The following is a 17,646-nucleotide window of genomic DNA, read 5'->3' on the forward strand; positions in this document are numbered from 1 at the left end:
GGTGGTTCAGTCAGTTAAGTGTCTGACTTTGTCTCAGGTCATCATCTCACGGTTTGCCAGTTTGAGCCCCGCGTCACACTCTGTGCTGACAGCTCGGAGCCTGGAGCCTGCTTCAGATTCTGTGTCTCCCTCTGTCTGCTCCTCCCCTGCTTGTGCTTTGTGTCTGTCTGTCTTTGTCCCTCTCTCTCTTTCTCAAAAATAAATAAACATTAAAAAAATAAAAACATGATAAATAATTTTCTCAGATTCTAAGTATGCAGAGACAACTATTGTTAACATCTTGGTAGAGATCTTTTCATGCTTCTTGCTCTGTATATGTAATTCTAGAAGTAAAATATAATTTTATAAATAGAATTATATCTAATTCCATAAATAGTTAATTGTGTAAACTTTTTTTGTGTAAACTTCATTGATACCATGAAAATCTTTCAATGTAAGTTTCTATTAGGTCTGCATAATCATACAAACCTACAGCATTTTAAGTGCTAGCGTTCTAAATTTTCATGACTTATTAATGATTCAAATGGTGGACACTTGTTTCAAATATTTTGTTACTGTAGAATAACTTTAAAGCTGTCTTATAGCTTGAGAAATTTCTAAGATTATCAGGATGTTTCTTTAAATTAAATTTGACACTAATTCTTATGTAATGTGTTGACATTATTTAGAATTTTACTCTTGTTTTACCAACTCATTCTTAACTTAGAACATTTTGCTCCAGAGTAAAGTTTATTAAATAGAAAATGTTTGGGTAACTATATTTTTTAAAATATAGATTTTTGAAAGGGGATAGTGTTCAACAGTAAATCTATAATATTTTGAAGAAGTGAGACATATTTCAATACTTTGATATTCATTCACTATTGAAATACTTAGATGTGTGGTATTTGTTTTTTTAATAGATTACCTTTCTCAAGGTATTGATCTTTCTGGAATTGAAGTAATAGAAAATGATCTACTTTTTATTGCAAGAGCTCGACTTGAAGTGGAAAATCAAGCTAAGCGCCTACTGGAACAGGGTGTGGAAACTCAGGTATTAAAAGTAAAACTACTTCTTTAATGTGAAAAATATGTCATAAGACAGATGAAGATTTGATTTGGAGATTAAGAAAAACTGATCTATGTTCTCATCACTGAGGAAATATGTCTACAGTCTGAATTGGTTAATACAGGGAAAATGTATTTAATAGCAATTTAATTCTAAAAATAGATTCTAAGATTTCTAGTATGTAATATATATGAGATATAGTTTATATAATGTATAATGTAGATAGTTAATACCTGTTGACTGTGCTTATTTTGTCTGAGACACTGTTACATAATTAAGCCTTTGAACAACCCAATAAGGTTGGTATTATTATTTCCATTTTACAAATGAGGAAACGGAGAGCTTAAATAATTTGTCGAAGATCACACAGCTAACACGTGGTGTTTGGGATGTACACAACTCTAATCCCAGAACCTTGCACCTTGTTAATAATCAAGGTACTATAATTAAGAAAAAAAAAAAGTACTTTGACTTGAGATTTCTCTGAAGGTGTCATTTTCTTGATGCTTCCTGTTCTAAAACCCAGAGGTATTGATGTAGTAGTAGTTAAATCAGCAAATTAGATATAAGTCTCAATTGTTCTACATTTATATTGCATTGCACCCAGATATTTTTCTCCATTTGTATTGGATCCAAATACAATTATTAGTGTCTATTTTTTATTCACATCTTTTAGACCAGGAATTTCATTTTATGCATTTCTATTGGATAAAAATCATCTTATAAACATTCTTTAAGTAGTCTTTAAATCAGGAAGGTACTTATTTGACTTCTGATTCTTCATTTATAATTCAAAAAGTGTAACTGAATGTTACTTACTGTTTTAAACAAATTTTTGAAATTAATCATCTGTATAATGAAAAGTGAGCAAACAATCCATACGTACAGAATGAAACACCACATACACAAGTGCGTAAAGAGTGAGGTACTACAATGTGAACACATTTATACAATAAAGACCCAGGGCAATAAATAGGAAATTCCCTTTGCTCCTGGATCCCCTTCACTCACTCTCGTGGTCACTGCTCTCCTTTCCCAGAAGCCACCAGGATCGCAGCTTCTGATACTGGAGCTTGATTTTACCTCCTGCCAGTTGTTCTAACTTCAGGTCTCATTAGGAAGATAACACACTTCTACTGTTAAAAAATATGGTACTCGTCTACATCAAATTAGAGAAGATTACCTTTTCAAAGAAATATTCAGGGAATTCTAAGTCAACTTTGATTTAAGATGACTATTTGTATGGAAAATTTATATCCACCAAGCTCATTTAGTTGTGAGATAGATAGCAGTTAACATTTCAGAAAGTGCAATATCGCAAGCCTTTTGTATTCAACTAATGTCCATATTACCACTGCCTCAGAGATTTCAAGTTTTATATATGACTGCTGCTTAAAATTTTTCCTGTGAGGTTTTAGTGCTATGTATGTATGTGTGTGTATGCTTATATCTTTAATTTATGCAATTCTTAGTATTTCATTATTTTCAGAGTTATGGGAATGAAAGCAAAAGTGGTTGAAAAGAAGTATTACTATAGTTTGTTGAAAAAATATTTTGCACTAGGGGTGGGTGATTTTAATATGTTAGAATGGAATGGCTACTTTTAAAGGCTTAAGTTTTTAATGTTGTCTCATATTTTAAAAGCAGAGGAAGTATTTTCTAGGATAATTGTTCAAAATTAAACTCGATTACAGACATGTTATTGTTTTGTATACATTGTACATTTGTTGAATTTGACTTTCAGTTTTTAAATCATTAAAATTAAAGTAGAAGTGATAAACTTTTAGGAAATTAAGATCCTTAAATATAAATAGTGTTACATATTTGGGTTATATACAGTTAGTTAAAGATTATTAGATAACTTGTTATTTAGCTAATGGCTTGTATCTCATCCATAAGATTAGGTTAGAAAGATAAGGAAGAAAACAACAACAGGAAGATACTGTGTGTCTGCACAGGTAGACGCAGAACGATCTGCGCGGGTCTGAGGAGAACGGGGCCGGGAGCTCTTAATTTTGTATGTCTCGGTGTGGTTTGTAGGAGGGCAGATTCTGCTCAGAGCATGGGAATATTGTCTCCCGGTTAGGCTGTGTGGATTATGTTAGCAGAGTTTGTTGGTCACTGGTATCATCCAACTTGTTTGTCTTGTTTAGATTCCATAAGTATAGAGTAACTAACCTGAACATAACTGGGCTTCATACATAAAAGGGAGAAAATGTATTGATCTGCAGGAATAACATTCTGGTTCATTTTACAATTTGTCCAGTGTTTCTCATGTGCAAATTGATATTGGTGTTTATAACCAATTTATTTTTTAATTCAGTCATGTGTGTGTCTCTCTCTCAGACCTGAATCCTCTGGATTATTTTTACAGTGTCAGCTTTCTGGCTTGGCAGAGCTCAGAAGACTAAACCCTCATTAATGATACTACTGGGATAATACTTCTTGGGAAGCAGGGTTTTTTTGTGGAAGGAGTCTGTTTTGGAGCCTCCCTCCTTCCCTTTTGGAAAAGCAACAAGACAGAGGTGTCATCCAGCAGGTCAGCAGGCAGTTCAGGCATTAAGAAAGAAACTAACCTTTATTGAATGCATGTTCTTTGCCAGGATTTGTGTTAGTCACTTTATGTTTGTTATCTCAGTTGCAGTAACAAATATGTGAAGAAGATATAATTATCCACTTTTTATAGTTAAGGAAACAAAGCCTTGGAAAGGTTAGGAAATTAGCCGAAGATTACGCAGCCAGCAAGGGATAGAGTCATGGTCTAGAATGCCTGCTTTCCACCTGGCTTTATTAAGACCACGCAGTTTATTCTAATTTTGTTAAGTAATCATATTTTAAATTATTGGACAATTTATGAAGCAGTTTACATTGAAAAAGGAATTTTTATAGTATAAAAATTTCTTGGGGAAGTCTCCATGTGATGACTAATCTAAACCAGTTCTTCAGTATTCTTCAGAATTTTGATGATTCTCTGGCCAATTTTATTTTCCTGTTTCATGAAGTTAGTGTTTCAGGCCATCAGCCTTCCCCTCCTCGCCCCACACTGCAGTTTACCTTGAGCAGATAGATGCCCTTCGTTTCTACTTTGTGCACAAAGTGCAGCTCTTGCACCACCTGTGCTCTGGGTACTGTTTCTTAGGAACCTTAACTCCTTGGGCGTCCAGCTCCCCTTTCTGTTTTCATCCTCTTGCTCGTGCCGTCAGCATTTAGACACGAGTGCTTGCTGCCATTCTCCCCTGAGTTCTCTGCTCTCCTGGCTCACACGCTTGCTTTTAGTCCTTCGGGGCCGGCCTGCCTGCCTTCTTCAGGCCTTTCCTGTACCTTTTATGCCTGGAATACTCCTTCCACTTCCCATTAAAACAGATGCTGCAGCTTATATCTATTTTCTTCTCAAATCTTATTCTCCCATTTATCAGACATCATTGAAATAGTTAAACATACGATTTATATTTATTGTAAATAAAGACTAAAAGAATAATAGCATTTTAATTTGAAGCACTATTGCATTCATGAAATATTGCTCACTTAGTTTATGGGCTTATAGCATGAACAGAGATTTTCAATAAATAAGGAGCTTTTGAAAAATTACATGGCATCAATCACATGTAATAAACTTCTGACATATGGTTTATCAAAAATGTTAGTGATACTTTTTTTAGTATATAGTTGATGACTATCACTTTCAGTCTCAGTTTATTGTAAAACTTAACATTATTAAAAGAAAGTTACCGCATTTTCTTTTCCAAAACCAAAATTTTCATAAAGACAGTTTCACTTTGATCTTCACTGTTTTTTCCTAGTTAATTGCTTCAATGTGCTGTTTCCATTTGTAGATTTTAAATAGCTTTGTAGTATCATAAAGTCTCTACTACAGTAGTTAAATTTTCTGTTTTTGAAGACATAAACTAAATGACTACTTAGATACTGAGAAACTGTTGTCTCTTCCTACATGAAAAATATGGAAGTAGACTGACCTAACGAAAGCTGTATTATTTCTATATGGAAAAGATGCATAGTGGTATCACTACCATTTTCTTTACTAAAGGTTTGGAAGGATTGATGACTTAGAGTGCACCCTCTGGTGAAGCATAACATGTCACCACAATAGAAAAAAAAGATTCTTCAGTTCACTTGGCTGTCTTTGTCACAAGCGTGGGGCCAGACATGGCCTCCATCTGCAGCTCTTCGTTGACTCCTATTTCTTTCTCTCTTTTTTATACCAATGCTCAGAATCTTTCACTGACATAAGCCAGACAAAGAAAAAGAACCTTATGATATTTTCAGGATTGCAGCAGATTCATTACCTCAAGCTGTAACTAGCTTTCAAAAATAGGTGACAGAGATTTTGATCTGGACGAGTTCCTGCATCACCATAGATACCAGGCCTCCACAGTGAAATGATGACATTTTAATTAGAAAGATGGCTTTAACTTGTGAATTAGAAGCTTTCCCAGTAAACAAGTGCAGGACTTTGTGGAGGTTCTAGGATGGGGGAAGATGATGTACTTCCTTGTCTTTAAAAGTCATCAGGGAGAGGGTCTCTGATCTGTTCCTTCACAGCTCAGTACTCAGATATAATCTCCCCTCTGATAACTGTCATGCTGGGAAGTAAATGTCTGTGAACCTGACTTTTCTCTGAAGCAGAAAAACCTCCTTGATGAAGCCTAGGGTTCTGGTGCTTACCTTTGGCAGCTAAAAGTAGATCACAACAGCATCATCTTGACCATCTTTCTAAGACGACAGTGTAGAATTAAAGTTCAGTAGATAAATGTCTACATAGCACACAGTAAGTGCTTATATTATGAACTCTTTTTGCTTTTGTAGTTAAAAATTCTCTGGGCTTCTAGCATTGTGAGGGTATCAATTCAAGCGCATTGTGTTGAAGACTTATAGAAGTTAAACATTTCCTAAGCTTCAAAAACACTGGCAAAGTTGAACAATGAAAAAGTGATTCTTTTTGTAACTAATTATGGTAGTTTAGCATGCAACACTTCTTTTGTGATCTTTTCCTTCTTTATGGGCTGGCAAACACCAATAGTGGACTCAGTGTCAGGTAATTTGTCAAGCTGAATATCTGCTTTAAGAGGTCTAGCTTTTCTTTCTTTGGCTGCTAGAAATTTTCCTGGCTATCCCATGAATTCTAGAACATACTTCATCGTGTGAATCTATAGAAACTCATTTTGTATGTTTCATCCCGATGTGGTTTTTGTTATTTTGCTATTTGCTAAGTATAGAGTGTAATAATTTTTCAACTCTTGTTGAAGCATTTTTCTTTTATTTTGTAAATTGAATTGACTTACCATATCCTATTAGTTTCATGTGTACATCTTAGTGATTTGATATTTTTAAATGTTATGAAATGGTCACCGTAAGTAATTACTGTGGCCATATGAAGTTATTACAGTGTTACTGACTTTATTTCCTCTGCTGTATATTACATCCCCATGATTCAATTATTTTATTACTGGGAGTTTGTACTTCTTAATCTCCTTCACCTGCTTTACCTGTCCCCTCAATCCCTCTCTCATCTGCTAACCAACAGTTTGTTTTCGTTTTCTTGATCTGTAAAACTTCCTGTTTTGTTTTGTTTTCTTTTGTTTTTTAAGGCTCCACATATAAGTGAAACCATATGGTATTTGTTTTTCTGTCCCTGACATTTCACGTAAGGTCCATCCATGTTGTCAAAAATGGCAAGAATTTTTTTTTTAGCATTTTATTATTTTTTTTAAAGTACATATGGAAATGGAACTCCTGACCCCAGGATGCTGTTCTGTCTGAGCCAGTCAGGCACCTCAGATTTCATTCTTTTTTATGGCTATTCCATTGTATACATATACCACATCTTTTTTATCTGTTCATCTCAGCAGACACTTAGATTGCTTCCGTATCTTGGCTATTGAAAATAATGCTACAGTGAACATAAGGGTGCATATTTCTCTCCAAAGTAGTGTTTTTACAGTGGAGCACAGAGCCTGAAGTTTGAGGTCAGCATATGGTGGTCCTCCTGTGAGAAAGCAGGGCTGAGACTTGGGAGTGGACCTCGAGGTCAGAGGGTTCCTTGGGTTGCACAAAGAGAAACATTTCCCCTGCTTGGAGTGCATTTGGTAGAGGTGGTACAGCCTCTCTGCAGGCAAAAGACCTGGCGAACACCATCAGGCCACCACATTTACCAGTATAGGAACAAAGACACCTATTGCAGACAGCAAGCCCTGGTGCAGGTTGTGTGTTGTAATTTACCAGAAACTCTGAACTGCTGTTACTTTGCCAACAGCATGAGCATTTCCTGGGACAAGCCGGCCCTGGCCACAGTGCTGTGAGACCTTACCCCAGAGGATCACTGTGGGTCTAAACCGCAGGGTCTCTGAAGTATAAGGTTTTGAAACATAGCTGGGCCTGAGATAAAACTCTGGAGAGAGATGCTGACTGGTAGACAGCTTGGACAGAGACAGGGAAGGCAGGGAGCTGTCAGAAATGGGAGACACTGAATGGGTGACTTTTTACATGTCTGTGAGGGTGTTAACTTCATGCTCTGGAGAATAGAGAGCAAGGATAAAGCCATTTTCACTGTTAGCCCACCAACACTGATTGACCCCCCGTTGGTTAAACAGCACCACCAAGTGCAGAATGGAACCCTTACACTAGCCCCACCCCCCCCATGCCCTCCAGGCACATCTCCACTAGGACAGGTCTGCCTTAGAATCAGAGCAGCACGCCCCTCCCCTAGAAGACCAGCACAAATCCCTTCCAGGAGTTTAGTCTACTGCAAACTTTCAGCTCTAGGGGAAACTGGCTCTAGCTTCATTTCAGTTTTTTTGTTGTTTATTTGTCTCTTCATTTTTGTTGTTGTTGTTGATTGTTTTTGTTTTCTTTTGTTTCTTGGATAGAGAAAAAGCAAATTATTTTGTTTTTTAAATTTTTTTTTCTCTCTTCTTCTTCTCTTTTCTCTTTTTTCTGTCAGGCTTCTCTTGACAAGCAGACCAAAACACACCTAGGATCTACCTTCCTTTATTTGATTAAAAATCATTTTTTAAGTTTATTTATTTTGAGAAAGAGCACAGGTAGGGGAGGGGCAGAGAGAGGTGGGAACAGAGAATCCGAAGCAGGCTTTGTGTTGACAGCAGAGAGCCTGGTGCAGAGCTTGAACACTTGAACCATGAGGTCATGACCTGAACCAAAGTCAATGCTTGAGCCACCCAGGTGCCTCGATTTTTTTTTAAATTATTTTTATTTCATTCTGTTGTTATTGTTATTACTTTTTTTCGTCATTTAAAATGACAAGATGAAGGAATTCACCTCAAAGAATAGGAAGAAGTGATGACCAAGGATTTAAACAATGCAGATGTAAGTAAGATGTCTGAACTAGAATTGAAAACAGTGATTATAATACTAGCTGGGCTTGATAAAAGCTTAGAAGACACCAGATAATCATTTTCTGTAGAGACAAAAGAACTAAAATCTAGTCAAGCTGAAATTAAAAATGCTATAATTGAAATGCAAACCAAAATGGAGGCCATAAACACAGGATGGATGATGCAGAGGAACAAATTAGTTATAGAGAAGATAAAATTATGGAAAATAATGAAGCTTAAAAGGAGGGAAACAAAATTCAGGGTCAGGAAGGCAGACTTAGGGAAGTCAGGGATTTATTAAAACATAATAACATTTATATCAAAAATACCAGAAGATAAAGAGAAAGAAAAAGAGGCAGAAGGTTTATGTGAACAAATTATAGCTGAAAACTTCCATAATAAGGGGAAGACACATACATCAGAATCCAGAAGGCACAGAGAGCTCCTTTAAATTCAGCAAAAGCTGCCCATCACCAAGACATATCATAGTCAAATTCACAAAACACACAGACAAGGATAGAATCTTAAAAGCCCAGGGAAAAAAAGTCCTATCCTACAAGGGAAGACAAATCAGATTTGCAGTAAATGTGTCCACAGAAACTTGGCAAGCCAGAAAGGAGTACCAAGATATATTCATCGAGCTGAATGGGAAAAATATGCAGCCAAGATTACTCTATCCAGCAAGGCTGTCATTCAGAATAAAAAGAGAGTTAAAGAGCTTCCCAGGGAAACAAAACTATAGGAGTTTCTGACCACTGAACCAGCCCTACAAGAAATTCTAAGGGGTACTCTTTGAGAGGAGAAGAAAACAAAAAAAAGACTACAAGCAACAAAGACTAGAAAGGACAAGAGAGCATCACCAGAAACACCAACTTTACAGGTAACACAGTGGCACTAAATTTCCATCTTTCAGTAATCACTCTGAATGTGAATGGACTAAATGCTCCAAAAGACATTGGGTATTAGAACAGATAAAACACACACACACACACACACACACACACACACACACACGCGCGCGCAAGATCCATATATGCTGCCTAAAAGAGATTCATGTTAGACCTAAATATACCTGAAGATTGAAAGTGAGGGGATGGAGAAACTTATCATGGTAAGGGACATCAAAAGAAAGCTGGAGTAGCTAGCCATACTTATATCAGACAAGCTAGATCTGAAAACAAAGTCTATAATTATATCATAATTAAGATTTCTATCCATTAAGAAGATCTAAAAATTGTGTTTATGCCCCCAACTTTATTTTTATTTATTTATTTATTTTCTCCTTCCTAAAAAGAGGTTTTTATTGCGTTTGGTCCACAGTTGACATTTCACATTATCTCTTGGTCCCAGGGCTCCTGGATGGAGGCCAGTCCCCAAGGAGGACCTCTGGGTGGGGATCCCTGTGCAGTACTTGGCAGAGGAATGGGGACTAGTCGGGGAAGGGTGGGGGGGCGGGTCTTGCTTTGTGTCCTGCCTGGGTCTCAGTTTCTCCACTAGGCCCTGGGGTACCTACGGGAGGGCTGAGTGCTACCGAAATCCAGGGCCTCACAATCGGGACTGTGGCCCGACCCTCTCCCAGGGGGCCTGCTTCCTTTGGGGGCAACCCCTTCCACCATCCCCACCCCGCCCCCACCCCCTTGCAACTTCTCTGGGTACAGAAACCGCAAACTGATCGGCAGAGAAAAGGGAAGAGAGGGAGAGGCCACCGGAAGCCATTAAGGGGCAGGTCCCTCCCTGCCCAAGTTTCTTCCCGCAACACCTTCCCCCAAGGTCAGGCCAAAGCCAGTAGGGAAACTCTGGCAGACACTCCGCCCACCGCCCGCATCTGCATGTGGCTCCACCCCTTCCCCACAGACCCTAGGGGGCCACTGGAAGAGAAGCAGAAAAACAAAAGAAAAAAAACCCTGAAAGCAGACAGGGTGATGTGGGGAGACGCCAGCAGGGGGCCTCAGTGGCCCGCCTCCTCTTGGTGGTAGGGGGCGTAATCCGGGGCCTCCCCGGGGCCTGGGCCGCCGGCTGCAGCCCCTACAACCCCATCGGCCACAGGGCCCTGTGGGCAATACTTGGGGTCGTAGATCTGCTGGCCCAGGCCAAACACCTGGCCACTCTGGTTGGTGCCCTGCGTGTAACCCATCTGCAGGGACATGGAGGAGTTGTCACACTTGTCGGTCCCCAGCTTGGTGTCGTAGATGTGCCGCGAGTCCCGGGGGCCGTCATGCCCACCTGGCTGGCACACTTGTTGGTGCCCATCTGGAGGCTGATGGTGGAGTGGTCCATGGGCGGCAGGATGTGGTTCTTGGGGTCGTACAGATGCCTTCTCGTGCCATAAGCCGTCATGCCCGACTGGCTGGCACACTTGTTCGTGCCCATCTGGAGCCCAATGACGCAGTGGCTGCCCTTCATGGTGGCATCATCGAAATTGCGTTCCTGCTTCTCCGAGTATTTGACACCAATGTCCACGCCGCTCTGCAGCCCCTTAGTCTTGGCCTTCCCGGCCAGGGCGAGGAGTGACAGCTGTACCTGGGTCATGTTCCCGCTCTTGAACAGGTCGTTGGGTTCATGCTGTAGCAGACCATGGCCTTGATGAAGTTGGAGAGGTTTTCCAGCTGGTGCCAGTTCTGCATGGAGCGGTTCATCTTGGGGACGGAGCCCGGCTGGAGCTTGTTCATGAGTGTCCACAAGATGACGCTGTCTTTGAGGCCCTTCTGGAAGTCGGGCCCCACGGAGAGGCCGGTGAGTCCCTCGATCCAGCTCCGGAGCTCAGCCTCCTTTTGGGGGTCATATTTGGACTGGAGCCGGTTCTTGACCTCGGCCAAGAGCCCATACGAGGGCCCCTTGTTGAACTGTGTGGAGCTCATGGCTGGCGGTGGGTCGGGCGGGGACCCATGCCACGCCCCCCCCCCCGCCCCCCGCTCATGCCCCCAACTTTAAAGTGGGGCATAATTTATATATCTATATCTATATCTATATATAAATTAAAAACAAGCATAAGGAAACTCATTGATAATAATACAATAATAGTAGGGGACTTTACCACCTCACAACAGTGGACAGATCACTCAAGCTGAAAATCAACCAGGAACAGAGTCTTTGAATGACACACTAGACCAGATGGACTTAACAGATATATTCAGAACACTTCATTCTAAAGCAGCAAAATACACATTCTTCTCAAGTGCACATGCAACATTCTCCAGAATAGATCACATGCTTGGTCACAAATTATTCCTTAACAGGTACAAAAAGATCAAGATCATGTCATGCATATTTCAGATTGCAACGATATGAAACTTGAAGTCAACTACAATAAAAAATTTGGAAAGCCCTCAAATACATGGAGACTAAAGAATGAATGGGTTAGCCAAAAAATTAAGAAATAAAAAATACATGGAAGCAAATGAAAATGAAAACATGACAGTCCAAACCTTGTGGGATGCAGCAACAGTAGTTCTAAGAGGGAAGTATATTGCAATTCAGGCTGATCTCAAGAAGCAAGAAAGGTCCCAAATACAAAGCCTACCTTACACCTAAAGGAACTAGGAAAGGAATAGCAAATACAATCTAAAGCCAGCAGAAGAAGGGAAATAATAAAAACAAGAGCAAAGATGACCTAGAAACGGACAAACAAAAAACTCGAGTAGAATAGATCAATGAAACTAAGAGCTGATTCTTTGAAAGAATTAGCAAAGTTGATAAATTCCTAGCCAAACTTACCAAAAAGAAAACAGGAAGGACCCAAATAGATAAAATCATGAATGAAAGAGGAGAGATTACAACCAGTAGCACAGAAATATAGACAATTAGAAGAGAATACTTGAATTATATGCCAACAAACTGGGAAGTCTGGGAGAAATGGACAAATTCCTAGACACTTATACACTACCAAAACTCAAATGGGAAGAAATTTTTGAACAGACCAATAACCAGCAAGGAAATCGGTAATAAAAAATCTCACAACAAGCAAGAGTCTTGGACTAGATGGCTTCCCAAGGAAATTTCCCCAGATGTTTAAAGAAGAGCTAATACCTATTGTTCTCAAATGTTCCAAAAAATAGGAATAGAAGGAAAACTTCCAAACTCATTCTACATAGTCAATATTACCTTGATTCCAAAACCAGAGAGTCTACTAAACAGAATTACAAGCCAATATCCCTGATGAACATGGATGTAGGAATTCTCAACAAGGCATTAGCAAATCAAATTCAACAGTACATTAGAAGAATTATTCACCATGATCAAGTAGAACTTATTCCTGGGCTGCAGAGCTGGTTCAATATTCACAAATCAATCAAGATGAATAAACCACATTAATAAAATATAAGAACCATATGATACTGTCTATAGACACAAAAAGGGTTTAACAAAGTATAGCATCCATCCTTGATAAAAATCCTCAATAAAGTAGGGATAGATGGAATATACCTCAACATCATAATGACCATATATGAAAGAGCCTCAGCTAATATCCACAATGACAAAAGTCTGAGAACCTTTCCCCTATGGCCAGGAATAAGACAAGGATGTCCTCTCTCACCATTACTATTTAGCATAGTTTTAGAAGTCTTTAGACTGTGACATTAGACAACAAAAAGAAATAAAAGGCATCCCTGTTGTCAAGGAAGAAGTCAAACTTTGTCCATTTGGAGACGACATGATACTTTATGTAGAAAACCTGAAAGACTTCGCCAAAATATTAATAGAACTAATACATGAATTCAGCAAAGTCGCAGGGTATAAAAACCAATATGTAGAAATCTGTTCTATTTCTATATACCAATAATGAAGCAGCAGAAAAAGAAATGATGTAATCAATCCCATTTCCAATGGCATCAAAAACAATAAGATCCCTAGGAATAAAGCTAACTGAAAACTGTAGAACACTTATGAAAGAAATTGAAGAAGACACAAAGAAATGGAAAAGCATTCCATGCTTATGGATTGGATGAACAAACAGTGTTAAAATGTCTATGCTACCCAAAGTAATCTACACATTTATTGTGATCCCTATCAGAATACTACCAACATTTTTCATAGAGCTAGCACAAACAGTCCTAAAATTTGTTTGGAAACACAAAAGACTGAAATAAACCAAAGCAATCCTGCGAAAGGCATCACAATTCTGCATTTCAAGCTATATGAAAAAGCTGTAGTCACTACAATAGTTTGGTTCTGGCACAAAAACAGATGCATAGATGGGTTGAACAGAAAATAAAACCCAGAAATGGACCCAAAACCATATGGTCTGCTCATCTTTGACAAACCAGGAAAGGACATCCCATGGGAAAATACAGTCTCTTCAACAAATGGTGCTGGGGAAACTGGATGGTGACATCTAGAAGAATGAACCTGGACTACTTTATTATACCATACACAAAAATAAACTCAAAATGGATGAGAGACTTAAACATAAGACCAGAAGCCATCAAAATCCTAGAGGGGAAAGCAAGCAACAACCTCTTTGACCTCGATGGCAGCAACTTCTTACTTGACATGTTTCCGGAGGGCAGGGAAACAAAATAAAAAATGAACTCCTGGGACCTCATCAAGGTAACAGGCTTCTGCACAGCAAAGGAAACAGTAAAACTAAAAGGCAACCCACTGAATGAGCAAAGATATTTGCAAATGACATGTCAGATAAAGGGTTAATATCAAAGTCTATAAAGAACTTATCAACCTCAACACCCAAAAAACAAATAACCCAGTTAAAAAATGGTAAGAAAACATGAATAGACAGTTTTTCAGAGAAGACATCCAGATGGCTAACAGACACATGGAAAGATGCTCAACATCACTCATCATCAGGGAAATACAAATAAACACCACAATGAGATGAACCTCACACCTGTCAGAAAGGTTAAAATTAAGAACACAAGAAACAACAGGTTTTGGTAAGGATGCCAAGAAAGGGGAACTCTCTTGTACTGTTGGTGGGAATGTAAACTGGTGCAGCCACTCTGGAGAACAGTATGGAAGGTCCTCAAGAAAGTAAAAATAGGACTACCCTGTGATCCAGCAATTGCATTATTAGGTATTTACCCAAAGGATACAAAAATACAGATTAAAAGGGGTACATGCACCTCAATGTTTATAGCAGTACTATCAACAATAGCCAAACTGTGGCAAGAGCCTATATATATGTGTGTGTGTGTGTGTGTGTGTGTGTGTGTGTGTGTGTGTGTGTGTGTGTGTATATATATCCTTAAAATGGAATATTACTCAGCCATCTAAAAAGAATGAAGTCTTGTCATTTGCAGTGATGTGGATGGAACTAGAATGTATTATGCTAAATGAAATAAGTCGATAAGATAAAGACCAATACCATATTGTTTCACTCCTATGTGCAATTGAAGCAAAACAGATGAACATATGGGAAGAAGAGGCGAAAAAGAAGAGAGGAAAACAAACCACAAGACACTCTTAGTGACAGAGGGAGGTGGGTGGCAGCTGGGCTAGATGGGTGATGGAGATTAAGGAGTGCACTTGTGATGAGCACTGGGTGTTATATGTAAGTAGTGAATCACTGGATTCTATGGAAAAAACCCTGAATGTAAAAAAATAAACCAATCATGGCAACCAAAAAAATAAAATAAAAAGCTTAAAAAAAGACAAATTAGTGTGTTTATTTTCTTTGGATAAATACCCAGAAGTAGAATTGCTAGATCGTATAGTAGTTCTATTTTAAACTTGTTGAGGATCCTCTATACCGTACTCCTAAGGCATTTTTCTTGCCACAAAATAAATAACTTCAGGGAGGTAGATGATATGGTGAACAAATCAAAGGTATAAACATCCATTTATAAAATAAATGTAATGTACAGCAGGGCAGCTGAAGTTAATATCACTGTGCTCTGTGTTCGGAAGTTGCTAAGAGTAAGTAGATCTTCATAGTGCTTAACACAAGAAAGAATTCTCTGTGGTGACGACGTTAAGACTTACTCTTGTTCTCAATTTCTACTATACACAGATATCTATCATTAGGTTGTACACCTGAAGCTAATTTACTGTTACAAGTTGATAATACTTTGGGGTGCTTGAGTGGCTCAGTCAGTTAAGCATCCAACTTCGGCTCAGGTCTTGATCTCGCGGTTTGTGAGTTCAAGCCTCACATCGAGTTCTGTGCTGACAGCTCAGTCTGGAGCCTGCTTCAGATTCTGTGACTCCCTCTCTCTCTGTCTCTCTGTCTCTCTCTCTCTCTCTCTCTCAAAAAAAAAAAATAGACATAAAAAAAACAAGTCAATGATACCTCAATTTAAAAAGAAACTATTTGAAGGGATAATTATAATATAAGCTCTTGATATTACACAGAGCTAAAGGTTTCATGTATTTCCTTTACCAGTGGCCTCAGTGCATAATTTGCCATTCATCCCCTCCAAATATTTGTTTGTTTCTATCACTGTTAGCTTTCCTTACATTTAGTAGAGACCTGGCATGGGTAAATTTACACTTAATTACATAAGCTATATGATATGTATAAATAATTTTAAAAGCTACGCTTAAAGTTTCTCTTTAAAGGTAAGTTACACGGTTGTCAGTAATAGCAGTGTTATTAATTTGTACTGATGTGGTGCTTTAGAACTTAGAGATATTTTAAATTGATTAACTGTTTTCCCAAAGTTTAGTCTTATTTAGCTTGTGCTTACTATTTTATCCTTAAGTTTGAATGGAAATTAATTTGACTGGCATGAGGTGGTATCTCAGTGTGACTGATTTGTATTTCCCTTGTTGAGCCCTTTAAAGAAAATGTATGTTGATTGCTACTTTAGTTTTATTTTCTTTTTAGTGGATGCATCAGTATCTTCCTTCTTTCCTTCCCTCCTTCCACCTACCACCCTTTTCTCTGTTGCAGTATTTCAATTATTATATGCTCCATGTTTTTGTTTTATGCTGAATGTAAAGTAGTCTGTTACTTTTGTTTCTTTATTATACAATCATGGTATTTTTCTTATTTCATATATTCTCTTATCATGAACAACCTACAGTAACATTGGTTGCTTTGTCTTGAAATTTAATTCTATTGCTATCTTGTAGTGTAGATTCACTCTAATTCAGTCTAATTAACTGTCTGCTTCCAGCCTTAGGGTCTTTGACATTATAGCTTTCCATAGTTTTCCAGTTCACTGAATGGCATTCTATTTTCATTCTCCCCTGTGATTTAGCATCTGACTAAATTTTCATTGTCCTTCATATAGAATCTGTCACTGTTCTTTGGTTAAAATTTGTGTAATTGTTTTATGTTTCTCAAAAACATAGAGCTTTTTATTTGGGCAATTTTTATTTATATGGTTTTACCTAATTTAAAGAATTTAAGGCTGGCTTTTTATTAAAGTAGTAAATACTGAAATAGTTGTTTTGTAATTCAGAAGAAAAGACCCAGACAACCACTTTGGGTCACTATAGTTTAGTTGCATTTTCTGTACTTTTATATAATCGAAGTCATACCTGTGCTTTCTCATGTCTGGGTCTATTGTTCACCATAAAAATTTTGAGATTGATCCATGTTGTATTCATTGATGATTTGGTCCTTTTTTATTGCTAATTCATATTCCATTTTATTCAAAGACATTTATATGTTCACTTATTGATGAGCATTTGGGTTATTTCCATTTTCAGGCTAGGGTTAATAAAGCTGCCATGGTCAAGTACAGGTCTTTGTGACAGTGTAGGTTTTCATTTCTCTTGGGTGAATACCAAATGCAAAGAATTTTTGCGTTTTGGAAAGAATAATAGGTTTACTTCTTAAAGAGACCAGCAATTTTCCAAAGTGGTTTATAATTTTATCTTCCCACATTAGTTGAATTAGAATTCTTCTGGGTTCTCACCAAAATTTGATGTTGGCAGTCTTTTTTAATGTTAGTTATTTTAATAGGTGGGGGTAGTAGATTTTCATCGTAGTTTTAATTTGCCTTTTCCTAATTGCTGATGTGACCTGCTTTTCAAATGCCTAATACAAAGGGTCTTTGCTTGGTATTTATAGAGTTTACTTTCTTCTTCTTACTTATGTGTGAAAATTCTTAATGTATTCTGGATATAAGTCTTTTGTCATATATGTGTATTGTAAATATTTTCTCCCGTTCTAAGGCTTGCATTTTTTCTTTTAGCATTGTGATTGATGTTACGTTAACATAGCATAACATTTGTTTAAGCATACAGTTTGATGGTTTCAGTAAATTGTATACAGTTGTGCAACCATCTCATCACCCAGGTTTTTAGGAAACTGTTATCACCACAAAACTGTTCCCTCATGCCTGT

At 38.0% G+C, this 17,646-nt stretch overlaps 2 protein-coding genes across 2 annotated transcripts in view; one reads left to right on the top strand and one right to left on the bottom strand.

Annotated features, from left to right (window-relative positions):
- The window catches only part of COG5 (component of oligomeric golgi complex 5), a 302,966-nt gene that overhangs the window by 125,649 nt on the left and 159,671 nt on the right, over nucleotides 1–17,646 (top strand). The window contains exon 7 of the mRNA XM_029927167.1: nucleotides 903–1,033. Within this exon, the coding sequence (XP_029783027.1) occupies nucleotides 903–1,033 (131 nt within the window). The remainder of the gene's footprint in view (nucleotides 1–902; nucleotides 1,034–17,646) is intronic.
- On the bottom strand, nucleotides 10,310–11,262 carry LOC115281758 (calponin-2-like). The gene is given in 3 exon segments (XM_029927241.1): nucleotides 10,310–10,596; nucleotides 10,599–10,958; nucleotides 10,961–11,262. Coding segments are annotated over 3 exon segments (906 nt in total). The 5' UTR covers nucleotides 11,256–11,262; the 3' UTR covers nucleotides 10,310–10,345.

This window comes from Suricata suricatta, chromosome 2 (genome assembly GCF_006229205.1).
Source record: "Suricata suricatta isolate VVHF042 chromosome 2, meerkat_22Aug2017_6uvM2_HiC, whole genome shotgun sequence".
Lineage (NCBI taxonomy): Eukaryota > Metazoa > Chordata > Mammalia > Carnivora > Herpestidae > Suricata > Suricata suricatta.